This window comes from Xyrauchen texanus, chromosome 25 (assembly GCF_025860055.1).
Source record: "Xyrauchen texanus isolate HMW12.3.18 chromosome 25, RBS_HiC_50CHRs, whole genome shotgun sequence".
NCBI lineage: Eukaryota > Metazoa > Chordata > Actinopteri > Cypriniformes > Catostomidae > Xyrauchen > Xyrauchen texanus.
In genome coordinates this window covers 24,415,136-24,443,025 of record NC_068300.1, presented here as the reverse complement: position 1 = coordinate 24,443,025, position 27,890 = coordinate 24,415,136, and the positions used below count along the sequence as shown (strand labels likewise).

Genomic DNA, 27,890 nt, shown 5'->3' with positions numbered 1-27,890 from the left:
ACATTTGTTGGAATTCAGGATTTTGCAAAAGGGATACATTAAAGTGCCAACTATATGATTTCCTTTTCTTCATATGTGGCAACACCTAAAATGTTTCCAATTGAGCAATCAACATCAGATGAAATGATGGATTTAGATGTAAAAATAATCTACTCTAGAATAAATCCTATGGGCTGATGAAAAATATGTATAGTCCCTGCCAAATGGGTTCTAAAGTCTCCAAATATCTGTAAGACCAAGATTTTTTACACAAACTATGAAGTGTCAGTGTTGCTCTAAGGGGCTTACACACTTTTGCTTCACAATGATCAAGGACTGAGTCAAAAGATCAAAAGATGAAAATCTCCTCCCAATATTATATCATGAGGGGTGCCAGCGGATTGCAACATCCCTTCAAGATCTATAAAAAGCCCTGATCATCAACGTTAGGTGTGTAAATATTAGCCAAAAATAAGACTACCCCTGAATTTCAGCAAAAACTGTAATGACTCTTCCTAATTTATCTTTAATCTGTTTGAGACATTTGAATTGTGTATGCTTACTTATCAATGTAATGATGACCCTGCTCTTACTTGATCCAGCACTAAACAAAACATGTCAACCCCATATCTTCCCAAAATTTTCAGATTCCTGAGGGGAAAGATGTGTTTCTTGAAGAAACACTATATCATATTTATTATGTTTAAGAAAATAAATAACCTTGCTTCTTTTTATAGAGGACCCCAACCCAATCACATTCTATGTGTTTGGAGACAATCCACTAATACTAACATTTGACACTTTGACATATGAGAAAAAATAGATTGTGTGTCAGAAATAAAATTATAAAGACCACATTCCAACATTAGTGCAACAAATCAAACCCCAAACTTCCCCCTGAACCAAACAAACAGAAAAAAGTAAAATGTGCGCATCACTCTAAACTCAAACAGTCCATGTTTGCCTACGAGAGCCCTCGTGACAATTTTGCCATCGGATTGCCAAAGTCCGGTGTTTCTATACAAATTTTGTGAGACAGAATTGCACAACAAAATATAATCTCTAAAACAAACTCCAGCCAATAAGCAGAATAAGCACAAAGAACATGCAGATTCACCGACAAAACTGTCCCGAATGAGTGTTACATCACAAAACAAACTCCAGCTGCTAGGCCGTGAATGTTCAGTGGGTCGGTCCACTCGGCTGCAATGTGAGTACCACAAAATAACTTGCAAATGATTTACAGCCATCATTAGCATCTATTCTCAATTCCAGGAACATCATTGCAAAATTTGGATGTTATTCTGCTGGCTACGGTTCTCCATGTCATCCAACTTCTCCCAGACATGCTCCAAATCCACCTTGGGTGCTAGCGGATTAGCAGAGAATTCCCCCACTGATGACTCCAGATAATCATTCCATTTCTCGACATCCCCCACTCTTACCACATCAGTGAACTTTGCCTCCATGGCAGTGATCGATCGACATATCAGAGCAAGATCCTCCAAGTTAGAAACGATCTTCATCAGCATTGCCGACATGTTCAGCATCTCCCACCGCATTTTCTGCACCTCCCCGACTAAATCGACTCCCAAGCTTGCGGCCTGCTCGGGGGTGTCAGCTGGCGCACGTAAGTGTCTTTTAATGTCTCCAGAGTCTGAGGATTTTGAATTCTTTGACATATTGTCCTCCTAGAACAGTTATGGAACAGAGTGTTTAGAATCTCACTGGTTTATGTCATAAAAAGTATTAAACTAGCAAAGTGCGCAGAGCTTGCCATTCACACATCTGATCCTCGCATGTGTCACGTGACTCATAAATTTACAATTATTGATGAATGTGTGGAATATGGTTTAGATCTTGACAACGAAGAGATTCCACATAATTCTAACATAAAATGTGACAGGAAAAGAGTCCTGGCAGAGAAAAGTACTGACATTAAGTTTGGTGAATGTCAGCATTGTACTGTGGCTTCTGAACAATACAAAAGGAAATTCCCCTCCTGTGATGGTTTATCTCACTTCTGTTTGAACCACACTGGAGATCAAAAGCATTCTGACTCAGTTTTTTGTTGTAGTCTTTGAAAACTGTGCAGTTTTTCCAAGCTTGTATACAACTATATAGGCCAAGCATATTTTCAAAGCTGTATGGTTATAGTATGTTTCTAAGAAACTTATTTGCTCTGGGAAATATGAAACATAATTTTGCTCTTCCAAATATCTTCAGTGACTCTCCACATCATATTTATGTATTATTTCAGAAAAAAAGAAGCATTGAAGGTGATCTCCCTGTTTAAAGAAATATTCCTTATTCAATACAATTTGAGCTCAATCAACAGCATTTGTGGAATAATGTTGACTACAACCAACATTCATATCGACACATCCTTTCTTTTCTTCAAAAAAAGCCAATCCATAAATGTTAAAATACTCACTGTTTCAAAAGTATAGCCAAAAAACATGCCTTTAGTGTGATAAAATCACTTACTAACCTCTTTTGTGTAAAGTTATAGGCAATTTTACAACTCTGTTGCCATGATGATGTTATGTCAGCAAACCCTAAAACCCTAACATGACTGTCAAATCAGATTTAAACAAGTGCTGTAAATGATGATTTACAGCTCAAATAATACATGAGTTTTAACAGAATAATAATGTGATTTTATATAATTATAAGCTTAACAATTAATTGAAATTTACCCAAATGTATTGGAATTGAAATTGGAATTGATTCATAATCTAATCAAATTAGGATATTGAGATGTATCGCAAGAATCGTGACGTGTATTGCAATACGTATCATCAGGGGCAGACTGGGAATAAAAAGTAGCCCTGGATTTTCTGGCCCAGAAAGATATCTTTCCGCCCCTGTGTAGTTCCTGGATGTGGTAGAGTGCTCTCCGCTCCTGACAGTCACAGGCGCTGCCTTGTGTGTCTGGGCAGCGATCACACCGAGGCAGCGTTTGTGGATGGTTCGTGTTCTCACTGCGAGAATCTTACCATGGCAACGTTGCGGTCGCAGCTTTCCTTCCTAAGAAAGAACGCCACTCCAGCCGCCCCCGCGTCGCTCCTTCTTCCCACGGGATTGAGGACGACCAGGCTGGCGATGGTCAAAAGGGTCGGGGACCTGCAAGCGTTCTCTGTCAGCGACACCTGCCTGGAGTTCGGTCCGGCAGACACTCACGTGATCCTAAGACCGCGACCGGGCTACGTGCCCAAGGTTCCTACCACTCCCTTCAGGGACCAGGTAGTGAACCTGCAAGCACTGCCCCGGGAGGAGGCAGGCCCATCCCCTTCGTTGCTGTGTCCGGTATGTGCTTTGTGTATCTACTTGGACCGCACGCAGAGCTTTAGGTGTTCTGAGCAGCTTTTTGTCTGCTTTGGTGGACAGCGGAAAGGAAACACTTTCTCCAAACAGAGGCTTTCCCACTGGGTAGTGGACGCCATTAAGTTGGCCTATCACACACAAGCCGGGTCTTTCCCCCTTGAAAGAATAGGAAAACTGGGAAAGATCGCCTTCGTATTATAGCGTTAAGATGGCCCCAGCCGGTTTAACTCTATGCGAGAAACATAGAGAGAGAAAAGGCGCGGCTGGTGCAGCCTGCTCCCATGCTTGGCATGTTGCCTGGTTCCCCCCTGTCGGGGGTAAAGAACCAGAAGGCTTTGACAATTTTATGGGCTGTTGGGGAAGGGTACGTGCAGCCTGGCACAGCCGATCGCTTTGGCACGTAAAATACCTGCCCGCTCCTGTGTCAGCAGTACACGTACAAGGCTCACGGATTTAAATTGGACCCCTAGTGTCAATTCTTCGACACAAAGTCGAAGTGAGCGACAGACGGGGAACGTCTAGGTTACAGATGTAACCTCCATTCCCTGATGGAGGAAACAAGATGTTGTGTCCTCCTGGCCACATTGCTGAACCGAGCCACTGTTGTGGCCGAACCTCATTGTCGGCTCCTCAGAAAAATCCTGAATGAAACAGACACATTTCCCTCCCTTTATACCCGTATGTCTGGGGGCGGGACATGCAAATTCTGTCTGCCAATTTCTCATTGGCCTTTTCTCATAGATCAGAGATGCAAAAGTTTCCACAGAGAGAACCCTAGTGTCGCTTCTTCGAAACAATGTCTTGTTCCCTCCATCAGGGAACGGAGGGAGGTTAACCTAGACGTTTCAAATATAGACATGTGCTGCTATGTGTAATTAATTTAAAAATAAAAGTCAGTGCATTGGCTTCAATTTGCAGTGAACCAGTTCTTTTGCAGGGTGGGATGTTCACGACCATGAGGAGGTTACCCCATGTGACTCTACCCTCCCTAGCAAACTGGGCAAATTTGATTGCTTAGTAGACCTGGCTGGAGTCACTCAGCATGCCCTGGATTCGAATTCTCTACTCCAGGTGTAGTAGTCAGCATCAATACTCGCTGAGCTACCAAATTTCTCCTTTTGTGTTAAGAAAAGGGGATATTATAAGGTTACAACAACACAGGGGTGAGTAAACAATGACTGAATTTTCATTTGTGGGTGAATTATCCATTTGACTTCTATTGACCCCCAAATATTGCTTTAAATTTGCTGAGACTGTGGACGTTTCCAAACAGCAGTTATGCGCCCTTCCGGAAGAGGACGCCACTCGAAATGCTGTTCCAAACAAAAGTAAGAGAGTTGATTATTTCACAAAAGGGCCCTTTCACAAACTTTTAGTGAAGGCTACACTTAAACTGATGTCATGCTCCCTTCAGAGCTCCGTCTTTCGTAGTGAGTAGAACGTAGACCACTTTCAATTGGTCATCGCCCTGTCTAGTTTGACGTTTCCATAGAAACCACTGAACGCATTCTGGCTGAAGCGTGTTACGAAAGCTTTTGGAATTTAGGTGGAACACATAAAAGAAACAGTTGACTGAATAAAGATAATATAGCTCTCTAAACAGTTTTTTCCTATTCGTCGCTGAAGCATTTCATGACACGAGTTTTGAACGAAGACTGACACGATGTGCAACTTAACTAGATGCTTGTAATTCGAGCCGATCCGTGTTTTTTTTTTTTTTTATATATATAAAAGGAAGCAGGCGAGCATCTGGTCAAAACTATACATTACGAGTCGTTGGTTATTTACAAAATGTCTAAGTCTTAAATGAAGTGTTTTTTGTTTTGTCTTACTGTCTTTCACTTATGGGGTCGACGTATTGAGTTTCAGAAAGCGCTTCTTTTATCTGCACCTGGTCTGAACATAAAGCTCGTCTTTGACAAATAGATTTTATTTGATGTATGTCTGGGATAAATTGGCTACATGTAAATGATTAATCGATAATCCAACTAAATATACTTTGCGGTGCCTTTGACATCTAAAAAAAACTGCAGGCGTCGACCAGAGTTGTTGGACTACCCTTTCACAGACATTATAGGTGAGTAAAATACAACGAAAAGGTGTTTACGACCGCATGTTTATTATGGACGATATTTATTATGGATCTCTATTTGTGTTAAATTGTTATGGTGACATTCATTAAAGTGATGGTTCATCGGAAAGGGGAAAAAAAGAGAAGAAAATTCTGTCATCATCTACTCACCTTCTTGTTGTTCCAACCCGCGTATGACTTTCTCTCTTCTGTGGAACACAGAGATGTTAGGCAGAAATTATAATTTTTTTCATAAAAAGAAAAAAAATGGTAACTGAGGCAAACATTCTACTTAACATTATGTTGTGTTCCACAGAAGAGAGCAAGTCATACAGGTTGTTTGGAACTTTGAGAGGATGAGTAAATAATTACAACATTTTCATTTAAAAAACGAAAATGTAAAAGGCAATTCATATTTAAAGGGGTCATTTTTTTTTTCTTTTATTTATTATCTTCCCTGAGGTCCAATGGTAATGTTATAAAAGTTTGCTTTGCACTAAAACAAACAAAAAAAAAATCTAAATTTAGTAATACATTATCAATTTCCACCCTGTTTTTGGCCCTGTCTGAAACACTCTGTTTTGGCCTAAGTGCCTTCTTAAAACTTCAACGTAAACACCCACTGTTCTGATTGGCTACATCATGTAGTCCCTCAAATTCAGCAAACTCAATTGGAAGAGAATGAACAAGCTCCACAACATTATAAAACGGAATTGCAGGTTTACACACAACACACATCTAACACATTGCATCGGAATATATTAAACTGTTAATTTCACTGTTAACACTCAGCACCATAAATCTGTCAAACAGTCATGACATTTGAAATATTCATGAATTAAAACGTTTATTTAATTGTTTTTGAAGTGTTATTAACTGGTCCATCCTTCATTAACAGTTAATTTGCAAAGCTTGAATCACATTATGATGGTTCACAAACAATCAGCACTGACATGTGAAACAACACAAACACACAAAGTCCAAAGAACAGTGAAATGACGCACATACATACTGTAGGTGTACTTAGGCGCATATCACTGGAAACTGTGTCTTTGTCACTGAAGCGGTCAAAGATGCCCTATGTTTACATACACCAACAATTAAAAATAGCGCAGGTGGGAGAGGGCCTGGGTAGCTCAGCGAGTATTGGCGCTGACTACCACCCCTGGAGTCGCTAGTTCGAATCCAGGGTGTGCTGAGTGACTCCAGCCAGGTATCTTAAGTAACCAAATTGACCCGGTTGGTAGGGAGGGTAGAGTCACATGGGGTAACCTCCTCGTGGTGATGATTAGTGGTTTTCGCTCTCAATGGGTCATGTGGTAAGTTGTGCATGGATCATGGAAAGTAGCATGAGTCTCCACATGCTGCGAGTCTCCTCGTGTCATGCACAATAAGCCATGTGATCAGATGCATGGATTGATTGTCTCAGAAGCGGAGGCAACTGAGACTTGTCCTCCGCCACCTGGATTGAGGTGAGTAACTGTGCTACCATGAGGTGTTTCAGCAGGGTGGCAACTATATATATAACTAAAAGTATATATATACTATATATATAACTAAAACTATAGTTTTTTATATATATAGGTGTTTATATATATAAACACCTATATATATAAAAAACTATAGTTTTAGTTCTGAAATTACAGTATGTTTTTATAGTACAGTTACCTCTTAGGCCTATATGTCTTAATATCGAGGAAAATGTTATTCTCCATTTCATGACCTCTTTAACTCCATTGTATGTTAGTAGTATCTCAGATAGCACATGTAAATCAACAAGATGTCTGTTTAACCTCCTGAGCGACCCAAGTGTGATTGCTGTGTGCATTTTCCTGAAAAATAACTTTTGGCCAGATTTTAGGAGTGATTGTAGTGCATAGAGAGCTATAGGATGCTCCCTTACTTCCTATTGTATCCCTTTAGTGAATGAATTAACCTCTAGTGTGCTGTCTGTCAGAACTAGTCTCTGAACAGTTCAAAATGCACCGTATTTTCATCCTAACTCCATATTAAGCCTCTGAATGCAACATTTTTCAGATTTTGGATGAACCCATTGATTCATAGTGTGATAATGCACAGTAAATATAGGATTTCTAAGGATAAAATTAGCTAAGGTAAACATTAGAGTACATTGTGTTTAGCAGCGTGGCTTTTTGCAATAAATTGCTCAAATTTTAAAAAAATCAAACAGATTTCAATGTAAAAACGTAATTAGGTTTCTTACCAGATGTTGTTTTGTTGGATTTTCTCCCAAAGACAAACTCCTCTGTGTTCGGCGCCATGTTGTTTGGTCACATTACTCTGTACGTTGAAAGTTTAACCTGTTTTCTGGCAGCCCTGAATCTCCTGAACTGAGATCAGTTGAATTAAATAAATTTTAATTATGCGTTTCATATAGCAAAGCCAGAATACAACATTCATGCATGTGTGCGCGGTGTCACACGTGTTTAAGAGCATATCATCTGGTAAAGCATCACAATCTCATTAACATCTACTAAATATCTTAAAAAGAGCATATTTACTTACATTCTAGATCATAAACATCTCAAAGACATCTGATGAATAGTTTTTGACATCCTCGAGGAAACATCTTATAGTCATATTGCAGATGAGTAAACAACCTAAAATATACGTCCTCCAGATAAAAACACACACACATCAAATAGACGTTTGGGTGAAGTATATGTGCTGTCAGAGTTGAGATTAGGACAGATTATGCCTTTCAGTAATGTACTTTAAACAAAATGTCTTTGAAGAACTCTGTGGAGATAATGTTGTCCAAATGTGAATAGGATTACAGACTGAGGAGATGAATGCCTTACATCAAGGAGCTAAACTGTGCAAAGAGGGGGACAAAGTCTTGTCCTCTGGGGATCCGGGGAGAGCTGCAGCTCTGTACACCTATGCCTTTTGGAATCATGCTGGATCCACTGTTGCACACATGCGTGGCCTTGAAACTTGCCATTTAGAGGAGGTGATCGCAACACTGGAGGCCTGGCTTGATGGAGTGTCACAGAATTCAATCGAGGGCCTCAGCAAAGGTCTTGTCGCTGTCTTTCTGTCTACATTATGCCCCAATAATATTTCTGCTTCACTTTATAAAATGGAGTCTGTCCTGCAGGGGACAGGTCATGGCTCAGATGAGATCTTTGCCCGGTGCTCCGCTCTCCTAGAGGGAAAACAAATGCCCCGGCTTGAGGGTCGCACACGGTTAGTTCTAGAGCTAACAAGAGCACTGGCCTGCTTGCTCTCAGATCCTCACAACCCTAAAGGTCCACAGTTCTATCTGCAGGCCTTTTGTGGAAATAAATCAGAAACTATTAGACTTGTCAAAGAAAGACAAACTCAGCACATGCCGTTATTAATTAAAGCCTTTTGTGAGCAAATGTCTCAGGGATATTCTATTCTCCATACTAAAGACCATAGGGTGAAAGCAATGAATTGCACACAAAAGAGTGAAGACGTTGATCGCCATGAAGCAGTTGAGTTTTTACTTGCCATTTCAGCAGATGATATTCAAGTAAGAGAACTTAAAGCTGCAGTTTTGTTCTCATCAGGAAAGTTTGCAGAAAGTGCTGAAGCCTTGTCCCTGGCTCTTCAGGTTGGTGACTCACAGGTCAAGACCAACTCACATAACGAATATGCTAAGCAGGTAATGGCACCAGAGAAAAGAGCATGTCTACTGATGAGAAGAGCAGTTGCCCATTTTTCAGCAGGAGGACGAGCAAGCGAAGTCTGCAGAGACCTGGGTGACAGTTTTGCACTTCATCCAGCAACAGCGAGACAGCAGTTCCAAAGCCTCTTCTTTGACAATGGCATAGGGTTGGCAGCTCGTATCCAACTGCGTCAACAGGCGGAGAAGGGTGTCTCAGAGTTCAGGGAGGTGGTTCTTGCAAGGCCTGACATACGCTCATCAAAAGGAGTGGAGTTGTTGGATCCCGTTATTGCTCAACTGCGAGCTCTCTGTCACTTAGAGATGGACGGAGGAGGTCGGGAGCTGCGTGTGCGTCTGGCAGACTGCCTTCTTCTGCGTGGGCAACATAGAGAAGCGCTTTCCATAAGCTGCCAGCTAGCCACTCCAGCACAGCAGAGCTACCAGAACACAGTGCAAGTGCTCAGGGGGTTTTCCCGTCTTTTCTGTGAAGACCATAAAGGCGCTTTGGAGGATTTCCAGGCAGTGATTGAGCATAACACTCCTCACCCGCCCAGCTGTGTGCGTGCACTTTGCGGTAGGGGAATCCTACGTATGATGGCTGACTCATACTTCCTGACTGCTCTGGATTATGTTACAGCAAGCCAATTACAGCTGCAGGACACTGCACTAACTGTTAGGTGCCTGGTGCCATGGAACTACCGTGGGTTGCTGTGCACTGTGTTGATGGAACAGGGGAGAGTCATGCTTGAGGGGACTGGAGAGCAGAAAGCTGAGCTAATCCCACACAGAGCACAACATGAGAAGGAGCAGAACCACTCCACCATCAGGCAAAGGTACATTTACAGCTTTCTGATTCTGACCAAAAGTTCATTGTCTTTATCTCTTATTGGACTTCCTGTTTCAGAACTGCAGTTGGTGTGCATGCTTTAGCTCTTCTCCTAATTGAGTTACAACCCAGTGCTGATGGACCCCAGATTCTCACAGCAGATGCTCTGTATCAGCTGGGTCGTGTTGAGGAGGCCTACCGTCTTCTTCTTAACATTGAGCATACAGCTCCACGGCCACCTATTCTTGCACGCCTTGCAATACTGCAGCTACATCGTGGCTTCCTCTATAATGCCTATCAGGTGAAAAACTTGTATTTCACCAGCAGCTCCCCTCAGTTAAATTGCACTGGAATTTTTAAGTGTTTCTATAATAATACAATATTATTCTGTCTCATGTATTACAGCTCCTAAAGAAGCTAATTAATTCTGGAGACACTAGCTGTCTACGTCCCCTTCTATCTGTAACAGCTTTACAAGACAGAACACTTCTAGAAAAACATTGTCACACTGCCTCAAAACGTATTCTGTGTGACCAACAAGGCAAAAGTGCAGTAAGGGAAGCTGTAGCCTATTTGTCCATCGCCATAATGGCTTCAGGTAAATATGTCTTGTTACTGTCCCATTCAGTGTTGGGTACATTACACAAAAAAGTAATTCACTACAAATTACTCTTAAAATTGTTATCATATTACCTTTTAACAACAGTTCACTCAATAGGATGCAATCTCAAGCGATATATAGCAAATTCACAACAGAGTATAACAACACATCTGAGGCAGGAGAGGGGACGTAACACCTCCCCAACGAGAAAATACATTCAAATAAATTACACTTAATATATGTCCAGGGATGTAACAGTTACCAATGTCAATTGTAACTATACTTGTTACATTATTCTATTACATAATAGGGGATGGAAAAAATGCAAATGTATGCTAACAGGAATTCACACAACTGATTGTATCTAACTGATGTAATTTCTTGTTTTGTTCCAAAATTTGTTTCCTCTTCAGCTCTGCAAATTTTTGTTTCTCGATTGTGTAATTGATTTCCATGATATATTATCTTGATATTTGTACTTTCAGTACTGCATGTAAGTCTCATAATCAGTTAACAGAAATGATTCATTAAGAAAGAGAAAAAATTAACCTTGAACCCTGTGAATAGTTAACCCAAAAATGACCAATTCTGTCATAGTTTACTCATATTGTTGTTGTTCCAAATCCTTGTGACTTTCTTTCTTCTGTGGATCATAACAAGGATGTTAGGCAAAATGTTATTTTCCATACAATGAAAGTGAATGGTTGCTGAGGGAACACTGTTCCTAACATCCCCTTTTGTGTTCCATGGAAGAATCAAAGTTTTACATTGGTTTGAAACAACATCAAGTTAATAATTACAGAAAGTAAATTTTTGGGTGAACTATCCCTTTAACTCATTATTTCTTAGATGGTAGAGCTATAGATTCCCTGCTGGAGAGAGCAAGATGTTATGCTTTATTGGGCCAGTGGAAGACTGCCATCTTTGACTTTACTGCGATCCTGAAGGAGCAGCCAGTTCATGTGCAGGCTTTGTGTGGAAGAGGATTCACTTATCTTATGCTGAATCAACAGAAGGTTGGGTAGCAAAGACAGAAACTTCCACCTGAAATCAGCTCTGTTAACCACTGAATTTACATGCATGGTTTTTCTTTCGCTTCATGTCACATGATATTTTAATATCAGATGTAACTGATCAGGCTGATGTAACAGACACTCATTACAAAATAAATTTTTCTTATAAGGTGGTTAACTGACATATCGATCATTTTCCAGGAATGCACACAAGACATACTTGCTGCCCTTCACTGTGGTGCTGAGGAGGTCACTCAGAGCATTTTGTCCCTTAAAGACAAAGCAAGAAAGCTCCTCAGTGAATGGTTAGGTCAGCAATGTCGTAGCTGCCTATTAGAGATTCTGTTGGCCAATCCAGTACCCTGTCGGGAGGAGCACCTTCAGGAGGCCTTTTTGATTGGTGGAGCACTAATGAACACTGATTGCAGGGATCCCAGGTGGCACCTCCTGTACATAGATACACTACTCGCCAAAGGTGAGCAGTAAAGAACATTTGAGTCAGTCCTTTGGCCTTTTGGGTTTCTTAATTGAACACAAAATTATGTTATACTAAACTGAGAGTATATATTTTGAATTAAAGTGATAGTTCACATAAAGATAATTGCCATTGTGCAACTTGCCCTCATGTCGTTCCAAACCTGTATGACATTCTTGTAACGGAGAATGTTCTTCTCAGGAACCATTCTCTTTGATTGCATCTTTTTTCCTTAAAATAAAAGTGAATCATAACTGAGGATAACAGTCTTTCTAATGTCTATTTTTGTGTTCCACATGAAAAAAGAAAGTCATACACATTTAGAACAACATGTTAATTAACTTTATGTTTTAAGTCTAAGTAAAGTGTGTTTTACAAAGTGGATTTTTTTTAACTGATGTTTGACAGGGGAGGTGAATGCTGCAGGTGCACACCTGAAGCAGGTGTTTGGTCAGGAGCCTCGGGATGCCACAGCTAAGGCCAGATGGGGTGTGGTTAATGCCTGGCAACAGAACTACTCAGTGGCAGCCAACTATCTGAGTGCAGTGGCTGAGAAAGAACCAGCAACTCTAGACTTTCTAATTTGTTTTCTGCAGTCCTCTCAAAGAAAACGCCTGGCACAGGTAATCACTGGTCCAATAAAATATTACAGAAGTTAAGATACAGCACTCCCTGCTGAAAGACCAGATTAGACCGGTATGAAATTCCATGCTGTTACAGGCTGGTCCAGTAGTAAATAAATTCAACCAAATTTGCTTTGATATGGTTTGTTCTTGTGCTATTACTCAAGGCAAATTCGACTATATCTCTTATGTGACTTATAAAGTGATTTTAATTCTAATATCTGTGCTTCCAGGCAGCATCTCAGCAGGCCAGCAGTGTCTCTCAAAGTGGCCAGTGGGAGCATGCCTTAGCCCTGCTGACGTTGGCAGTGCGAGCTGTCAATGAGGTGAAGCTTCAATACCTTAGGCAGCGTGCAGCTTGCCTGGCCCACCTTTGCCTCCATGAGAGGGCAGTGTCTGATCTGAATAAGGTCATCCATGGCCACGATGTAGACAGCAGAGAGGAGCATAGGGTGTGGGCAGAGGACCTTTGCTGTCGAGGTTGCAGCCTTCTGTTGTGTTCCCGTGAGGAGTCTGGCTTACAGGACTTTACCAAAGCCCTGGACCTGCATGAAGAACAGGCTCTTCTGTGTGTTGAGGCTGGTCTGGGAAGAGAACGCATTGCTGAACTTTTCTTGCACTTTGCCCTGCAGCAATTTGGAGAGCAGCAGCTTGACAAAGCTTGGCTTTTGATAGAGACTGGGCTTAAAGTAGACTGTGGTCATGCAGAACTGCGTAGGCTGAGGGTTAGAATAAAACGAGAGGTCTCTGGCCCATGTACAGTCCACTAGAGATGAGGTATGATGATGAGATGTTTAATTGTGCAAGTTGAACCAGCTGACAGTTATGGCTTCATATTAAGAATGATTAATATGGCAGACATACCAGTAAGAATTTATGATCATAGAAATGGCAATAATACAGTAGGTTATTGTGTTGTATTGTATTTGGTTTCTTATAATTGGTCTTAAAGGAATGTTCCAGGTTAAGCTCAAATGACAGCATTTGAAGAATGCTGTTGGTTACCAAAAACGCATATCAAGTTGGGTTCTGAAATCGCGGCTATATTGGTACAGCTAGAAAAGCATGCATCAAACATCCACACAAACCCAGCCTTGTTTTTTTTTGTTTTAGATATGCAGCCAATAACCTACAAACAAGGAAGTCTTAAATAATGCCTATACTAAAGACTCTACTAACTAAATTCATCTGACTCGATACATGTGTTAACGGACTATGATAATGGCCTACTCGGACAACACTGTTTTCTAGAGCTGGCAGAAAATACTCAAAACAGACACAAGCAGCGTATCTATCAACCACAAATAATATAATATTGAGCAGCACCCATCGGAGTTGCATTGGAGTGATGTTACCTCCCCTCTTCGAATGATTGGCTAGAGGAGCAGCTGTCGATCAAGAACTAGTGGAACAATAGGGATGCAAATCGCCCCCTGATTTATATAAAATTCTACTCACAAGTTTTGGGAAACCAAGTGAAGAACTTGAAACAAAAAGCAAATAAAAATACAGCGTAAGTGTACAAACAAAATGAAAATATGAGCAAAATTGTCAGAGAGCACAGCATATTTTAAATGTGTTTATATATTTTTGATTCATGCTTGTTATTTTTTGATCTATGCAAATTATTTTGATCTGCACTTATTATTTATTTTTGCACTCATTATTTTTATTTTTTGATTCACGCTTATTATTTTTTGATCCGTGACTGCAATACTTTTGAAGGGATTTTGATCGCATACTTAACACAGATATGGTTAGTAAGCAATTTTATCAATAAATCATGTACATATACTATTGACCCCATTCATTTCCAATAAAAGTGTCTTAATATAACAGCGATTTCTGCTTTAAAATAAGGGAGGTGAGTGAAAATTATTTTTCATTATGTGACATTACAGGGATAGTTCACCCAATAAAGGACAATTCTCTCATTATTTACTCAACCTCATTCCATCCAAGATGTGTATGACTTTCTTTCTTCTGCTGAATTCACTTACACACACAAGTTGTACTAACAAATCTGGGGAGTACGAAGCGTTCGTGAATCCTGTGGAAAGATTTCGGGAAGCTCAATTTTACGCGGAAATTACTCCCAATTCTTTTGTATATTTAAGAAATTTACATGGATAAGGCCTATTGTTCGTGGATATTGCCTGGACAGGGAGGAGAAGTTACATTTTGTTTGTTAAATGTTTCTTCTGGTATTTTGACTGTACAGTCTATTATTATGGTATAGTTTTGTAAATTATATAAGAACATTTAACACTATCAGCTATGAAAGAAATGATTGCTAAAAGATCATAATTAAAAGTCTGAAACTAATTCTTTATTTGTTTTAGTGAAGTTGTTGTTTGACTTATGTCACTGTGTAGGACATTTAACACAGGCTGAGAAATACACTCAGCCTTTAGGCACAGGCAATAAATGTTAACACTTCCACAAATTGACAGTGTAGGAGCAACACAGAATAGATATTCAGGTTCATTATATCCATAATTCCCAATAGAAGTTTTATGATTTCAGGAGGGGAAAGAAACATGGAAATGCTAGGCAAATCTGTTCAGTAGCCTGATATCTTGTGGAATAAAGCTGTTCTTCAGATTTGTGGTTCTTTTATTAGATGCTCATAAAACTTCTCCCACTCTCCACTAAGGAGGAGGTATTCAGGTTTATTAACTATCGTTAAGAGTTTCCGCACCATAACCTGTTTTCGTGCACCCCCTTGTTTTGAGCACAAGCCCAAAATGATATACTCAAAATACAATGGCTGTAGTTCATCCCTACATTGTAATAGATGCAAAATGTTGGTCTCTTTTGAAAGGGGACACTTGGAAGTTTGTTGTTAAAGAGTAAAAATAAATAAAAGTAATTAGAAAACCTTACATTTATTGTAAAGTGATCAGCTATTTATTTTTCCATAAATATTTATATGAAATAATATATGACACTGACCTTGTTGATGCATAGAAACATAATGGGCAAAGCCACAAGTCTGATCATGTTCTATTTCAAATTTGAGGATGATCACTTTAAAACTCTTGAATAATTTTCCAAAATCATGTCTTGCTGTTCTGGCCGCAAAAAGCATTAGCGCCTAAATACAGAATAATAAACATGATCTTGTGCATATATTTTACTTCCAATCATAATCGAGTTGTTATAGCAGTGTGCTTTAATAATCTCATGTGGATTCCAATCATATAATGAAGCAGAACGCAGATTATTGACAGGTGAAGATGATAGCAGGTGTACAGCTCTTCTGCAATTACAGCTACAGAACTGTCAATAATCATATACTAATAACAGAGACTGCATGGAAATAATAGAAAAATATATATATTTTTGTAATCGTCTAATTTCAATAAGTCTCAGCAGTCAATTGATTTGTTATATGCTTGATATGTAATGTATCCCACTATGGTATGGGATGGGGAAGTCCCTGTCATGTGGGCACTTAGGTATGCTTAATGTCATAACTTCCTCTTTATCTTGACCATATTTGGACAGCAAAATTAACTTGTGCTTCTTCGAGCTTTGTGGAGGTTTGGAAATCATATGAAATTATTACAGTGTGTCAGCAGATCATATTGCATAATTTGCTGACATAAATAATAATTCTTTATGAAGTAAATATGAGAATATATCAAAATGTCCATAAATGTTCACACTGTTGGACTAAACGTTCTATTGGATGTTGTTCACTGGAGCCTGGGACAACTCAAAGGAAGTTTACATCACTGAATAGGTACATGCGTCTTCATAAGTTTCATTTTCACAACTCTCACTTTGATATTTTGAGATGTTGACATAAATTAAGAAAGTATTCTGGCAATAACATTTCTATTGTGGAACATTGGCTAAATATCAAAGCTGAAGTATTAGACCTTTCTTATGATGTATAGTTTGTCATGATTAAATAAGAATGGAATGTTAATAACATACAGTTACTGCAAACTACTCATTTTGAAATACCTCAGTGTCTCTCACCTCCTCTCTATACACTGTCCAGTCATTGTAAGTGAAACCACCCAACCAATGTTGTGTCGTCACCAACCTCTTTGAAGTGGCTGCTGAGCTGCTCAAATGCTTGGTGACACACCAAGTGTAAACAGATAATGGCTGATAACACAATAATTTAATCTGTCTGGCATCATATTTATGAATGCACATAATTTATCAGTATACTGTATATAAATACTTTTTCTATTCTTTACCAATGTTTCCCTTTTACATATACAGTGTTATACAAATAGAAGTGTACGACACCTGAATGTGTAAACTGCTATTGTGTTTTATCCATTTCTGTCCAGTGCTGTTAATACTGTTTTGCTATATTACGTAATATAATTTATAGTGTGTAATTATTTAAAAGTTTTAAAAAATCTTGTAGTTTCATCTTAAAAAGGATTTGTTCATGCTGCCTTAAAATGTTACGTTGTGTCAACTTAAAGAGGGAAAGTTCAGAACATAAAGTTGATCAATATAAATGAATATAACTTTTTAAGTCTTGATGACTTCAATTGAAATTCAATCTAATTCAATTGAAATTATATTTGGGCTAAGCTTTTTAAGGTAAGACAATCATAGTAATTAGTTTGATATATTCAGAATTAAGCTTGCAAAGGTGACACATATGGGCTTTTTTTATTTAACCTTTATTTAACCAGGTTTGTCTCATTGAGATATAAAATCTATTTTTCAAGAGAGACCTGGCCAAGATAGCAGAACAAATTAAATCACACAATCACAAAACAAACACAAAAGAGGCAAAGACAACTCAAGTGCATTTCAATTAAATAAAAGTGACATTAGTTAAAACATTTGCACGTGTGGATGGACTCATGTTCTATAGTTTTAACATAACCTTTCAAATCATTTAAGGGAATTAGACACTGTAGTTTAAGTGTTTTCTGTGGGACATTCCAAGTAGAAGGTGCAACAAACATGAAAGTCTTTTTGAACAACTCTGTCCGGGCTTGAGGTACATTCAATGAAATAGTTTTCTGGGACCGTAAAACATAAGTACTCTGTGTAAAAGAAAGAAATTCAGATATGTAACATGGAAGCCTGCCTATAATGCCCTTATATATAAAGATATAAAGGTGAGTAAGCCGACGAATTGAAAGAGAAGGCAAATTCACTGTGGAGTAAAGTGTACAGTGATGAGTGAGGGGTCTGCAATTTGAAATAAATCTTAAAGCTCAAGCTTAAAGCCCATGAAACACAGCATCCAACCTCTGGAGACACTTAGATGGGGCATTCATATACAACAGATCACCATAATCAATAATAGAGAGAAATGTGGCATCGACTATCTTTTTTCAGGCAGAAAAAGTAAAACAAGATTTGTGCCTAAAGAAAAAACCTAGCTTTAATTTAAACTTTTTTTACTAGATTCTGTATATGAAGCTTAAAAGAAAGGTGATCATCAATTAAAAATCCTAAATATTTATAAGATGAAACTACCTCAATTGTTTTACCCTGATCAGTAACAATATTCAGGTCTAACTCATTTTTCCTTGAGTTTGAAAAAACCATTACTTTGGTCTTCTCTGCATTAAGCACAAGCTTTAATTGATAAAGCTGTGCTTGCACTATATCGAAAGCAGTTTGCAAGCATTCATACGCCTTCCTAATGGTAGCTGCACAACAATAAATAACCGTACCATCTGCATAAAAATGGAAAAATGCATGTTGGACATTTTCCCCCAGACAGTTTATATAAATAGTGAATAAAAGTGGCCCCAGAATGGAGCCCTGTGGGACCCCTTTACAGATTGATAAATATTTTGACATTAGGCCATCAACTTGTGTAGCTTGAGTCCTATCAGCGAGGTAGTTGATAAACCAGCCCACAGAGTGCTGAGACAAACCTATACTGATCAGTCTCTGAGCTAGTATGCTATGGTCAACCATGTCAAATGCTTTGGACAGATCAATGAACAGAGACACACAGCGTTTCTTGTCATCAAGTGCTTTGACTATATCATTAATTACTTACATTAATTTACACGCAAATCACGTCAAACATATTACTGAGTTAAAAGATGAGCTTTGAATTATTGCTACATATCAAATAAACTGAAAGTGACAACAAACTCAACAACCAACCACACAACTAAAAGCAGTAAACGGTTAAAAATAAAAAGACAAAAGAAAAGCAGTAAGAAAACTAAGACAGTAACTCTACAGTGCATGATGGGAACCCAAACAGAGCCCTTTTAGGATATAAAAACAGTAAACAGTTTTTTTTGTTTTGTTTTTGTGGATGTCTTTGGAGGAGATACTACATAACGCTGAATAAGCTGCTTTTACAAGGAAACAGCTCATCATTTAATGAACTGACCGCTAATCACCAACACGTTTTACGTCTAAACAATTTTTGCGACATGTATGTATCAGGTTACGGCTCTCCCCATTCATTTGTGTGGTTTCCGCATTGTGACTTACTGTCATAACGCACAAGTTGACCGTTACCCTCTATTCTGTGGTAAAAACGTGGAGATTGTTATTTTAGTGTAGTAGAAGATCTCTGCCTGTAGGTTAACTTTCGTAGAAGGGCTCTGGTGTAAGTGCGCAGGTGGACGAATCTTCACGTCCTTGCTTTGCTCTTGCGTCACCTAAACGTCATCGCTCAAACGTAAACAAGGAAGTAATGCACTGTGAAAGAGCTGAGCGCTCCAGTCTTCTGAAGCAGGCATTGTCAGTCTACACTGTCTTTGTGTTTTTACTAATATTCATTTATGTAATTACGCGTTACATTTGTAATCCTACACATCATAAGGTAACTCTTGAAAAACACACGACACACTTCCCCTATCTGAGTAGACAATATCTCAAAGCATTCGATATTTTTTCACAAGACAAATGCTATTCTGAATTGGGCCTCAACAGAGCAAACACTATTACAGCCTATTGTCTAAAGCTGCCGCATTAAGTTTAATGATTTACTACAATCTGGTAACCAGTAGCTATCCGAACTATCACAACATTTATAGTTTGCTAGAAAGACCATCCTATAAAGCAAAGTCCTAACCTGACAGATCTTTAGCCTGGGTTTTATAGAATAAGAGTTTTGCATGGTAAACTAGTTGGATCTTGTATATCTACATATACTATTTGTTTGTAATGTGATTTTAGTAAAAATTAGACTTATGTTTATGTGTTGATAAATATGCAGTATTCACCTATAATGGCATCACCTGTGGATGTTATCGTGGTTGGAGCTGGTAACAGAGGGACAAACTATTCTGACTATGCTGTGATTTATCCTAACCGCATGCGGGTATGACTGTCTCAGTTTTAATATTAAATCAACAGACAATATCTAGCTTTGATATTGAATTTTAAGTGCTCTTTGACCACTATCAGATTAAAAATAACCATTATTCCAATTACTGATTCTTCACAGGTAGTTGGAATTGCTGATCCAAAAGATTTCGCTCGAAAGAAACTGCAGCTGCGACACAAAGTATCCGATGAAAACTCATATGATGGTATGTTCAGTCTTTTGTTTTACAGAAAAAGTGTTGCATCTTTTTCCTTTATGAAGTGCCTTGATTTCTTTGGCTTTTACATAGATTGGCGTTGTATAGCAAAGAGAGAGAAGTTTGCTGATGCTGTTTTGATCTGCACTCCTGATCGCCTTCACAAGGTATGTGAATTCACTGACATGTGTGGCATATTTCCTTTATTTCTTACAGACATAGCTTGCACTTTTAGTTGTCTGCTTTGAATGGGGTCAATGTTCAAACATTTTATTATTCTTCAGGACCCTGCTGTGGCTTTAGCTAAGAAAGGCTACCACATATTGCTGGAGAAACCAATGGCTGTAAGTGTCCTCTCACTTTAAACATCTGCGGCATAGTCATGACAGTGCATGAAGGAAATACACACAGCACCATTAACCATCTGAAACAATTATGTAAATATTATTATATTATACTATGGCTTCCAAGGTTATTGAGGAAGACTGTTCTGAGATTGTTTAGACCTGCATTCAGAGTGGTGTCATGCTCGCAGTGTGCCATGTTCTCCAATACGATCCTGTCATCCACAAAATAAAAGTATTTACATTTTCCTCTAAATCGTCATTATTTACAATTGTAGCTCTTTGAAAAGGGGGAGAACATTCCTATTTTAATTTACAATTTAGGTGCTCATTGACAGCGGAGCGATAGGAGATGTTATCCACATTCAACATTTGGAACCGGTAGGATGTGTTTCAATAAACTTGAAGTGTTTAAACTGTGTGCGCAGTGTCTGTTCATGTTTTAATTTAGCTATGTCTTCTCCCATAGGTGGGTTTCTATCATTTTGCTCACTCCTTCGTCAGAGGAAACTGGAGAAACAAGGCAGAAAGCTCTTTTGCTCTGTTAGCCAAGTCTTGCCATGATTTGGATCTGATTAACCATTGGGTTGGGGGACGAAGGTACACTTAACTAACATGACTTGTAATTATTTGGTGGTGCTGAGCTGAAGGAAAAGTGTGCTATCGAAGCAAAGAATGAATGGAATGTCTTATCTTCTTTAATCAGTGTCTGTTAGTATGTTCAGGGGTTTAGGCTATTTGCATGTGCTGATCATGCATAACCTCATTGTATGGCTGCTATGTTTGGCTTGCTAATGTTGGAGCATGGTTGTCTTTCTTCTTGCTTAAAGGTGCATTCAGTAATTCTAATCTAATACACTTTTTTGTCAAATTCTGCAAATATCTCCTCATAGCTGTCCATTCTGTGGGTGAAAAAAAATCTAATATTTGTACACAGCCCTGGCTCTGTAAATGAGACAAATACAAAGTGGAACAGGCTGATCCACACAACACTACTCAAGCCATTCAGCAATAGGGTGTTGTTCTTGCGTGTGCACAGGATGGGGAGGTGGGATCAGAGTGAGAGGGAAATTCATTAGAAGATTGACTGAAAATCTGGCTGATGCGAAATTTCTAAACTCCAAGAGGGCAATTTGGCTGAGAAACAGACCAAGAGAAAAAGGTCAAATGAATATAAACGGAAAAGGATTATGATAAGTCGAGGTCTAGGAGCCGCGTCAACATCGGCAAGGCTTTTCAGCGGTGGAGAAACTACAGAGAGGTAAAATGCTTGAAGACAGATGCAAAAGTTGCTTTTTTTCTTCTTGATAGGTGGGTAACATAAATGTTGCTATGTTTCACAAAACCCATATATGCTGTTGTTGTGATGTTAGATTGAGTAGCAGGAGAGTTGCTTTGGGGAGGCGGAGCTTCCAAAGGAGCACTGAAGAGAGGGGTGTGTTTGTTTTGGCAGTTCGAACATCAACAGTGTTTCTTAGGAATCGCTGAATGCACCTTTAAATGGTCATCTATGGTGGCAGAGATGTGTGCAACAACCACATAAGCAAAGCAAATAAAAGCTGAAAACACAATGGAATTAAGACACAACACATGAGTTTTGTCACAACAGAGCATTGACAGGGGGAACTGACCATTTCCCCTGAGCACTTTGCCATCCAAGTGAGGGCTACAGCCTGCATACAACCCATTTTTTCAGGAGCAGGACACATAAGAGCTGCCGGTATGCAAGAATAGCTGAAGGTGCTGTGACATCATTTTCTCATTATTGTCCAGTACAGATTCAAGCAAATGTTGATGAAGTTATGTGCATTGAGTTCTGGTAGAAACCCAACCAGGTATTGGACAGAGGACTTAAGAACAAATAAGTACAGCGTTTTATAACTATTTCTTTTCTCTTATATTTTTGTTGTGTTGTGGCTTAATGTAGTTGTGTTGTAGCTTATTTCCATTGTGTTGTGGCTTAAAGGGACAGTTTTAAAAATGAAAATTCTCTCATCATTTGTTCACCCTCATGCCATTCCAGATGTGTATGACATCTTCTGCTGAACACAAACAAAGATTTTTAGAAGAATATTTCAGCTCTGTAGTTTCATAAATGCAAGTGAATGGTGGCCAGAACTTTAAAGGTCAAAAAGCATATTAAGGCAGCATAAAAGTAATCCACATAACTACAGTGGTTAAATCCATGTCTTCAGAAGCGATATGATAAGTGTGTGTGAGAAACAGGTCTATTTTCAAGTCCTTTTTTACTATAAATTATCCTCCCTGCCCAGTAGATCGCAATATGCACCAAGAATGCGAATCGTGAAAAAAAAGAAGTGAAAGTGGAGATTGATAGTAACAAAGGTCTTAAATATGATCCGTTTGTCGTGGCTTATTTCCATTGTGTTTTCAGCTTTTAATTGCTTTGCTAATTTGGTTGTGTTGTGCACGCCTTGACCACCATAATCAATGAATAAGAATATTCATAAAGTTTTAGGTTAGGACTTGAAGTTGAGATTGTTGAATAATTTTTTAGGGGCTTAAATTGAAAGATTTTATTTTACAGGTGTATCAAAATTTCATCCTTTGGGTCCCTTAGCCACTTCAGAAAAGAGAACAAGGTTGGTCTTTTTATCAGTATAAAGAATTATTAAATGAAAAAACTGACAAATCTGATTGTTATTTTGAGAATTTTAAAATATGTTTATTCTATAATTTTCTTAGCCAGCTGGGGCTGCAAATCGTTGTTTAGACTGTCCTATAGAAGAGGAATGTGCATACTCTGCAAAAAAAATCTACTTGGATCGAGTGAAAAAAGTAATTTACATATGATTACTTTTTCTTTTCTGTTTTAAATGTATCATATGATGCATGTAACAAAAAGGATATTTGAGTTATGTAGAGAAGATGGCTATTAAGTTCACTTAGTGTCACATTTAATTCATTAATTAGGGGATTGTTGGCTGGCCAGTCTCAGTGATTTGTTCCAACTCAATTCCTGATATTGAATCTGTAACTGAAGCTCTCAGAACAGGACCTTATGGCCGCTGCGTCTATGAATGTGATAATGATGTGTGCTCAAATCAGGTTGGAAGATCTTTCTTTCTATCTTCTTAAGTATTGTCATAATTCGAGTATTCTCATATTACTTATAAGATTATCAGCAATAACATTCTCTTTGGTTTTTACTCATGAATGCATACACAGTTCATTTGGTATTTAAAAATGCATCAGTTATAAAGTAGACTAAAAGTTAATGGTTTTCCACTTTTAGTGATTGATTTATTTATTGCAGGTGGTAAACATGGAATTTGAAGGTGGTTTGACTGCTGCTTTTACCATGGTAGCGTTTACAGAAGAAATATGTCTACGCAGAACAAGCATCTATGGTAGTAAGGTGGGGCATTAAATTCATTTCAGTACTTTAATGACTGTATAGGCATTACCATGTTACATATTACACCTATTTGCTCATTATGTCTCAAGGGGGAACTGACATATGATGGACATGAAATCAAAGTGTTTGACTTCCTCACTAATAAGATCACAAAGCACACAGCAGACATGGAAGTGCCTGGTGATTTTGGTAAAGGAGGTCACGGGGTTGCGGATTATCACCTTATCAACTCGTTCACTGCAGCTGTCATGGTACGACTTTGCCATTTGCACTTTCTTGTCTACAATAGACTGTTAACTGCATGTTATAATATAAATAATGACGCATTTTATAATTTAAACTTAATAACTGCAATTATTTTCTGAGTATCAGATTGCTGCTTTTTGTGTAGCAATATGGTTAATGTGTAAAGACTTCATAGTGAGGTCATTTCAGTAATTTGACAATTTCTAATGTTTCCACCATGGTTTTTCTCTATCAATACAGCATAAGGATCCAACTATGATTCGGTCAGGTCCTATGGAGACACTAGCAAGTCATAGACTGGTGTTTGCGGCTGAGCGTGCCCGTTTGGAAAACAGAGTTGTGATCTGTGATGAGCAGAAGAGCTGATTAATGTATATAAAACACTAAATATGAAATATATTTCATAATCCTCTTCATAATCAAATTAGTCTGTTTGTGATGTATATTCTCTTGTGATTTATTTTTTTTTTTTAATGAACCAGTGAAGGAAAATAGGCTTTATTTTCAATATATTCATGTTTGTTTTATTGAAAAATCTAAATAATTATAATAACACTGAACTGAATCATATTTCTCATGTTTAATGTAACCGATAGTTAAATGTATCCTTAAATAAATGATCCAGATTTATTCATTTGAACCACTGACATGCTGACATGAACCACTGACATGCCTAGTAATTGTTTACTATTTTTATCAAAATAACTAGTTATGAGAACATTTATAAAAGTTAATAATGCGGGGTTATAAACTAACAAGAATAAAATAATTACATGTCTTATCATTTTGTACAATAAGACTAATTAGAAGTTTTTTATTTGGTGCCGTCCACAATTTGAGAAAAATATGTATTTTACATAATCAAAGACAAATAAAATTCAGGTTTTGATCTGCAAATTATGTTTATTGTTCATTGTTGTCCTCCAATAATGGTCTTCTCTATTCATGCAAAAATAAACAGGCATATTCCATTCTGGTCAAGCAATGGACTTTTGAAATGCCTGACTCAAATTCCAAAGTGTTTAACATATGCTTAGCCTACTTTTAGAGAACATAACTTCTGGGTTAACACTTGATTTTGTGGTTGATTTTGAATTGTGCATTTATTTTATGATTTGTAAGTCCTTTTGTTGCATCTTTGCATACATATATAATATTATTATATATAATTTTTTAAGTGAGTTTCAGTCAGGATTTAGGCCCCATCACAGAGACTGCACTTGTCAGAGTTAAATGACATGTCTGACAGTGACTGCATCTCTCCACTAGTACATTTAGATTGTAGTGATATCTGTGACACCATTGATCACGACATGGACATGTTGGAGAATAATTTTTCCATTTGTGGATAGATGTTAGCCTGGATTAGATTCTGCCTGTCAGAGCGCTGTCTCTTTGTTAGTATAAATGAACCTAACAAGAGTGAAGTACGGTTTTCTTCCTCTACCTTAAAGCTGCATACCTAAGATGTTTTGGTTAAAAATTAACAAATTACCATTATTGATTGAGTACGTAAACAATCAGTGTTCTTATCTTACCCCAATTCAGTACGGTATGTCTATAAATATTATTTATATTTTGAGCTGTTGGGTTCGATTTGGTGTGAAATTGCTGGCTTATGACATTCATCCTTGCGTCATTACGTCATGTCATGTCCGTAAACATAGGAAAGAATGGCCGGATGGAGAAACGAACTACGCTGTTCAGTTCAGTCTGTCACACAGTTAAGTACAGTCAAAATGGATGTTTATTTGTTATCTGTTTGGCAAAGTTGTTTACCTGCTGTATTGCTTGGATGTGTTTTCTGGTAGGGTTGATGAAGCTTATATTGCTTGTCATGCTTGTATGAATCGAACATCACTTGCATTCTCTTACGAGAGGTTCTCTCGTATTGCGTAAGCTAGCTTACGCTACGGGAAAGATTAATCTTTTCTGAGATATTGAAGCCAAAAAATTATCCTTAATTTTGTATCATTTGTCAACGCAGTGCAGCAACTGCAGACCTTGAGCCGGGCTAGCTAGCGAGCTCATTGGTTGCTCTCGCGGCAACTGCTGCAGCCTATAGACGAACTTGCGTGAACTCGCTCCAATGAGAGCGCCAGCGCTCACTGTCCCAAAGCCTGCCAGAATGGGTGTGGCTAGGGTGCATATAAGCGCAGTTCGTAGGCTGGAACCCTGATTTTCATCTCTTCAGCGAAGCTCTTCGCATCTCTGAAACTGCAAGAAGCCGCGTCGCCGTTCGAGGGGCATCAAGCAAGCTTGGACAGCGCTCGAAGAAGCCGGCGCCGCCACCTTCAGCCATCCTGCGAGCTACGCCATCCGGCGACGTATCCTTTTAAAGCAAACTAGTTCCTCAGTGAACTTCACAAAAGAGCACGAGCGTCTTTTTAAAGATGCCTCGCACCTGCGGTTCATGCCGCACCCCTCTCAGCGCCGGAGACCGCCACATCATCTGGCGCTCTCTGCCTGGGACTGAGGCATGCAGAGCTCGCCTCGCTGACGGCGGATGCGACCTCTGCAAGGAGCTTCGATGTCGACCCTGCGGGCTCGACTCGAGCGCTCAGGACCGAGCCGCCGCGCCGCCTTCTGTTTTGCCGCGCCGAAAGAAGCGCCGCTCCCAAAGGCTGCCGGAACCGGGTTTAGAAGCGACTGTCTCGCCGGAGCCTCTCCCTCGAGCATCGCGTTCACCCTCCCCGCCCCCCTGGGACGCGCAGTTGCCGCCGAGCGGCCGCACTGCTGCTCCCTCGGAGAGCGAGGCGGAGGACAAGGGCTGCTGTTCCATCATGGCTTTGGACAGCGAGGAGTGGTCACAAGCCTCCTCATCGGCCCAGGAATCCAGCAGGACCCACGCCGGAGTCGAAGGGGAACTGATACGCCTCCTCACACAGGCCGTCGACCGCCTCGGGCTCGAGTGGTCACCGCCCCCTGAGCAGGCTCCCAACAGACTCGACGGCTGCTTTCTTCAAAGCCGTCACCGCGTGGCGCCCGTGGCCCGGGCCGCTCCCTTCCTGCCGGAACTCCACGCCGAGCTCTCTAAATCGTGGAACGCGCCTCTCTCGGCCAGGATTCGATCCCACGTCTCCACCTCTCTCGCTTCAGTGGACGGCGCCGCCGAGAAGGGCTACTCTTCCATCCCCCCGGTCGAGGATTCGGTAGCAGCACACCTTTGCCCGCCCTCCGCGAGATGGCGGTCTAAGCCAGTGCTCCCGTCTAAGGCCTGCAGAACTACTTCCGCCGCCGGCCAAGCCGCATCTGCTCTGTATTCCACGGCCATCTTGCAGATCCTCCAAGCGGACCTTCTTCGGGAATGGGATGCGAAAGGCAGGCACCCAGAGGCTGTTACAGATCTAAGGAGCGCGATGGACCTCGCCCTTCGCGCCACCAAAGCTGCAGCTCAAGCTCTAGGGAAGTGCATGGCCTCGCTGACTGTAACCGAGACACCTGTGGCTAACGCTAGCCGACATGGGAGAAGCTGAGCGCTCCACGTTCCTCAACGCGCCGCTCTCTCCGTCCGGTCTCTTCGGTTCCGCGGTAAGTGGCATTGTTGACCGCTTGAAGTCCAGAAAGCCACCCAAGCCATGAATCTCTTCCTGCCTCGCCGCGCTAGCTCCTCTGCAGGCCGCCCACGTAACCAGCCTCCTGCACGAGCATCTTCACAGCGCCCAGCTCAACAAAGCCAGACTTCCCAGCGTCGACAGGGCGGCCGCCCCAGATCGCGCTCAGACAGCCGCTGCAGACCGCCACCCCCCCGCGGGCCTCGGCCTAAGATTGCGCTGAAACCTGAACAACCGAAGTCCTCCTAGCTTTGTTGAAAAAATGACGGCTCAGTCCCGCCGCGGCCGGACCACCGTCAAAGCTTCG

General features: G+C 39.9%; 2 protein-coding genes across 3 annotated transcripts; both read left to right on the top strand.

Annotated features, from left to right (window-relative positions):
* Window positions 1-912: 912 nt before the first annotated feature.
* ttc34 (tetratricopeptide repeat domain 34) lies at window positions 913-14,482 on the top strand. Of its 2 annotated transcripts, none has more exons than XM_052091931.1 (8): window positions 913-1,609; window positions 8,170-9,865; window positions 9,937-10,159; window positions 10,264-10,456; window positions 11,309-11,475; window positions 11,674-11,947; window positions 12,356-12,570; window positions 12,804-14,482. In XM_052091931.1, exons 1-8 carry the CDS (start codon window positions 1,447-1,449, stop codon window positions 13,338-13,340), a joined length of 3,468 nt encoding a protein of 1,155 aa, XP_051947891.1. In that variant the 5' UTR covers window positions 913-1,446; the 3' UTR covers window positions 13,341-14,482. The 2 variants fall into 2 exon arrangements, with proteins under 2 accessions (XP_051947891.1, XP_051947892.1); XM_052091932.1 differs by lacking the exon at window positions 913-1,609 and adding an exon at window positions 5,081-5,383.
* Window positions 14,483-19,142: 4,660 nt separating this feature from the next.
* On the top strand, window positions 19,143-24,916 carry zgc:154075 (uncharacterized protein LOC556929 homolog). Its single transcript, XM_052091602.1, is given in 14 exon segments — window positions 19,143-19,357; window positions 19,754-19,858; window positions 19,985-20,069; window positions 20,154-20,227; window positions 20,345-20,404; window positions 20,532-20,639; window positions 20,729-20,785; window positions 20,874-21,004; window positions 22,953-23,007; window positions 23,111-23,203; window positions 23,339-23,473; window positions 23,682-23,783; window positions 23,873-24,034; window positions 24,270-24,916. Coding segments are annotated over 14 exon segments (1,422 nt in total). The 5' UTR covers window positions 19,143-19,228; the 3' UTR covers window positions 24,396-24,916.
* The last annotated feature ends 2,974 nt before the right edge of the window (window positions 24,917-27,890 follow it).